This window comes from Humulus lupulus, chromosome 4, assembly GCF_963169125.1.
Source record: "Humulus lupulus chromosome 4, drHumLupu1.1, whole genome shotgun sequence".
Lineage (NCBI taxonomy): Eukaryota > Viridiplantae > Streptophyta > Magnoliopsida > Rosales > Cannabaceae > Humulus > Humulus lupulus.
The window spans coordinates 139,487,761-139,491,008 of NC_084796.1; the positions used below are offsets into that span (position 1 = coordinate 139,487,761).

General features: G+C 37.8%; 1 protein-coding gene across 1 annotated transcript; it reads right to left on the reverse strand.

The window, feature by feature from the left end:
- Window positions 1–379: 379 nt before the first annotated feature.
- Window positions 380–2,476, reverse strand: LOC133830843 (single-stranded DNA-binding protein, mitochondrial). Its single transcript, XM_062260918.1, has 4 exons — window positions 2,042–2,476; window positions 1,719–1,945; window positions 1,128–1,228; window positions 380–792 (listed from the first exon to the last, which is right to left on the reverse strand). The coding sequence occupies exons 1-4, from the start codon at window positions 2,318–2,320 to the stop codon at window positions 716–718; spliced, it is 684 nt and encodes a 227-aa protein (XP_062116902.1). The 5' UTR covers window positions 2,321–2,476; the 3' UTR covers window positions 380–715.
- Window positions 2,477–3,248: the final 772 nt, after the last annotated feature.

Genomic DNA, 3,248 nt, shown 5'->3' on the forward strand with positions numbered 1-3,248 from the left:
AAATTGATGAAAACTGTGAAGCATCATATTTTTTCACTCAAATGTCAGTTTTAGATGATTTTTCTTTTAAATTTTGGTATTTTTTCGAAATCTACAAGATTAGAATGTTAAAGAGAGTATGTTAAAGAGTGAGAGAATGAGAGATGTTAGAGAGAGAAATTTGAATTGAGAGAGAAAATGAATATTTTAATGTTAGAGGTATTTTTATCTAAAAAATTGAAATGATCATATATTTGGGATAATAACTAGTGTTGACATATTAAAATTTTTTACTAAGTTACCATTCATATGACATGAAATTTTCCTAAATTTATGGGTATGAACTGCAAAGAAAATGTAAATTGAAATGAAAAATAAATAAACAAATACAAAATGCACGAGTTCCAAACATGAAAAAGTTTTGGTATCTTGTGGAATAATTTTGGTTACAAATTTTTTCATTTCACTTTCATCTCTACCTTGATGTCAGAAGCCAAAAGACCCTGTATTGGGAAGGCTTAAATTCATCAACATTACAAAGGCATATAAACCAGCATTACTTCCGTACTTCCTAAATCATGACATGGGAAGCATTGACGCACAGGATTGCTCCTCCATCTCAACCGTTTTATACAATATCAGCAATGGACTTTAAGAAGTAAAGTTTGGTTTTTGATGAAAATACTTAGAAGCTGCCAAAAAAAAAACACAACACCATGAAGAAAAGAGGCAATTATTAATAGCGAACACCGTTTATTTGTGGTTCTACTGGTTCCTGGGAATCGCCACCTTTACTCAAAAAGACAATACGACCTGCATACCCAAATGGTAAAAAGTCGTTAAACAAGAGAAAATTTACTGCCAAAAATTTGTGACAAAATTAAAGACCAATGGAAAATCGATATCAGGGTCCGAGTTACTATTTGATTCCAACTTTTCAGGTGAGTGTAAGTTTGTGCGCTTAACTTTTCCTTATAGAATTTGTTATAAATTTCCTTACAGAAAACCATGGGGGATTGCAAATGTTTACTCTAAACTGTTTTCTAACTACTACTCTTGTCAAACAGAAAAACTACATAAAAGAAGGCACCTATTTCTATATATATAATCATGTGCTAAAGAGTTGAAGATATGAATAGGATACATACAATTCCGGCGAATAGAAACTTCTCTTATTCGGCGGACGATACCAGTTATTGGATCAGTGAAGATTTTGGACTCCAGATTTCCTTCCAGATATAGAATTGAACTGCAGAGTAAAAGTATGTCAATGCTAGAATATTATTCCTGTGTGCTCTGCACTAAAATTGGAAGTAAGATTGATGAAACATTAAAACTTATCAAATCTAGGAAGATAAAGCAAGTTCATGGAACGGGCCAACATAAAATGAATACAACTACCTTGACGTCAGCCAATTTTAAATTACAAGGATGATATTCACCTAACTAGCTGCTCAAACTAAATAATTCAGTCATTGCTTTCAAAGGCAACAAATATGTCATCAAACACCGAAATGCGCAAGGCCATAGATTCAAGTTATAGTTCATTTGCCATTTAATAATTACAAGGTTAAGATTTAAGTATCAACTCTCAATGTAACGGAACCAATTGTGAATAATATCTCTTAGAACCAATGATCCAAGTACTTCAGTCAAGTCATTATGGTCACGTTTTCCATGAAGTAGAAGACACAAAATCAATTGGTAGCAAAATAAAGATGAGAACCATAAATTCTTACCCGGGAACCGCATGCTTCATCACAACATCACCCAGCCTCTCGGGATAAACACAAACCCGATGCCACTGGATGGAACTGCGCTCCGCAAACTCCTGCGGGCTCTCGTTCTCCAATGGCCGTCGATTGTTGCGCATCCCTCCAGTCCCGACTGAGAACATCGTCAATGTTAACCCACTTTTCAGTCTCTTCTGAATTGGCTTCTGCCCCACTCGCCCCACCACTATCGCCTACACAATCATATAAACCCTAAAATAACAAAAACAAAAAAAAAATCCAAATGATACTCACGACCACCACAATGGGTTCTAAGAGAAATAATGTACCTTATAAATGCCCATGTCGAGGCCATTCTCCAGCTGCGGCTCCTTGAAACCGTGGTTCTTAATCGCATCCTTGGTCGAAGTAGGCTCGGGGGAGAGCGATTCGGAGTCGGACGATAAGGATGGGGGATCTTCCAAGTCGGAGCCTTCTTTGTCCGATGTGAGGTGGGTTGTGCTGGTGCAGAAGGGAGTGGGAAACTGATGACTCTGAAGAGCGGATTTAGGGTTTGATAGGAGAGAGTGAGACAGCCTTCTGGATAGTGCAGCCATGTAGGTCGCCATTTTCGAAGTGCAGCCTTCTGGGGGTTTTGTGGTTTGGGGACTTTATTAGGGTTTTAGCTTTAAACCCCATCAGTACAGTCTCATGGTACTTGATAATTTTGCGACTTGTGTCCTGCCTCTAAGGTCAAGTTTGGTTGATTGGAATGGAGAGGTCATTCCAGGGATTTGCTCATTCTCACATTTGGTTTGGATTTGCTCATTCTCACATTTGGTTTGGATTTAAACAATTTGAATATTCAAATGACTGTGAAATTGGTCAACAGTCGTATGTACAGTCGTATGTACAGTATACCACATATTTTGAACGAAATAAATAGAATATACGATAGAGGACAAATATTTTAAACAAACACACATAAATTTTATAGCGGTTCAGCCCTGTTCTGATGAACAGTAATAACATAATCCACTTAGCTTTTTGTATTAAATCACTCGATAGACAATTCCACTGATAAACAGAAGTATTCACTCATTACTAATTTATCCAGATTTTCTCCCAAAATATTCGTCAGATCCCCTTCAATGAAGCCGTGTGTCCTTTATTTATAGTACCCAGGGGTTGTTACATGATCAGTAATACTGTGATCATGGTTTGGTACACGATTATTAGGTAGTAGAGCTAAGTGTCCACCTCCCAATGATTATGAGATCGTGGGTCTTCTCGTTGTTTCTCTGGATCGTGGTAGACAATGCATGATTGAAACCTCTGGGAAAATGCTAAGTCTATATTGGTCTATGAGACTTAGGTGCTAGGCTCGACGACCCTTTAGAGCTTGGGTACTAGGCCCGTCGGTCCTCTGGGTGCTAGGCCTGTGATCTTCTGGGTGCTATGCTTGCTGATCTTTTTGGGTGCTAGGCATGTTGATCTTAATCTGAATGAGTATAAGTTTTACTCGTTTTCGGGAGTGTAGGCTAACCACCCCCGAGG

Coding starts and splice junctions, on each gene's coding strand:
- LOC133830843 (XM_062260918.1), bottom strand. CDS start 2,320: ATGGCGACCTACATGGCTGCACTATCCAGAAGGCTGTCTCACTCTCTC. Junction 1,946..2,041: donor TCGACATGGGCATTTATAAG/GTACATTATTTC, acceptor ATGATTGTGTAG/GCGATAGTGGTGGGGCGAGT. Junction 1,229..1,718: donor ATGAAGCATGCGGTTCCCGG/GTAAGAATTTAT, acceptor TTTACTCTGCAG/TTCAATTCTATATCTGGAAG.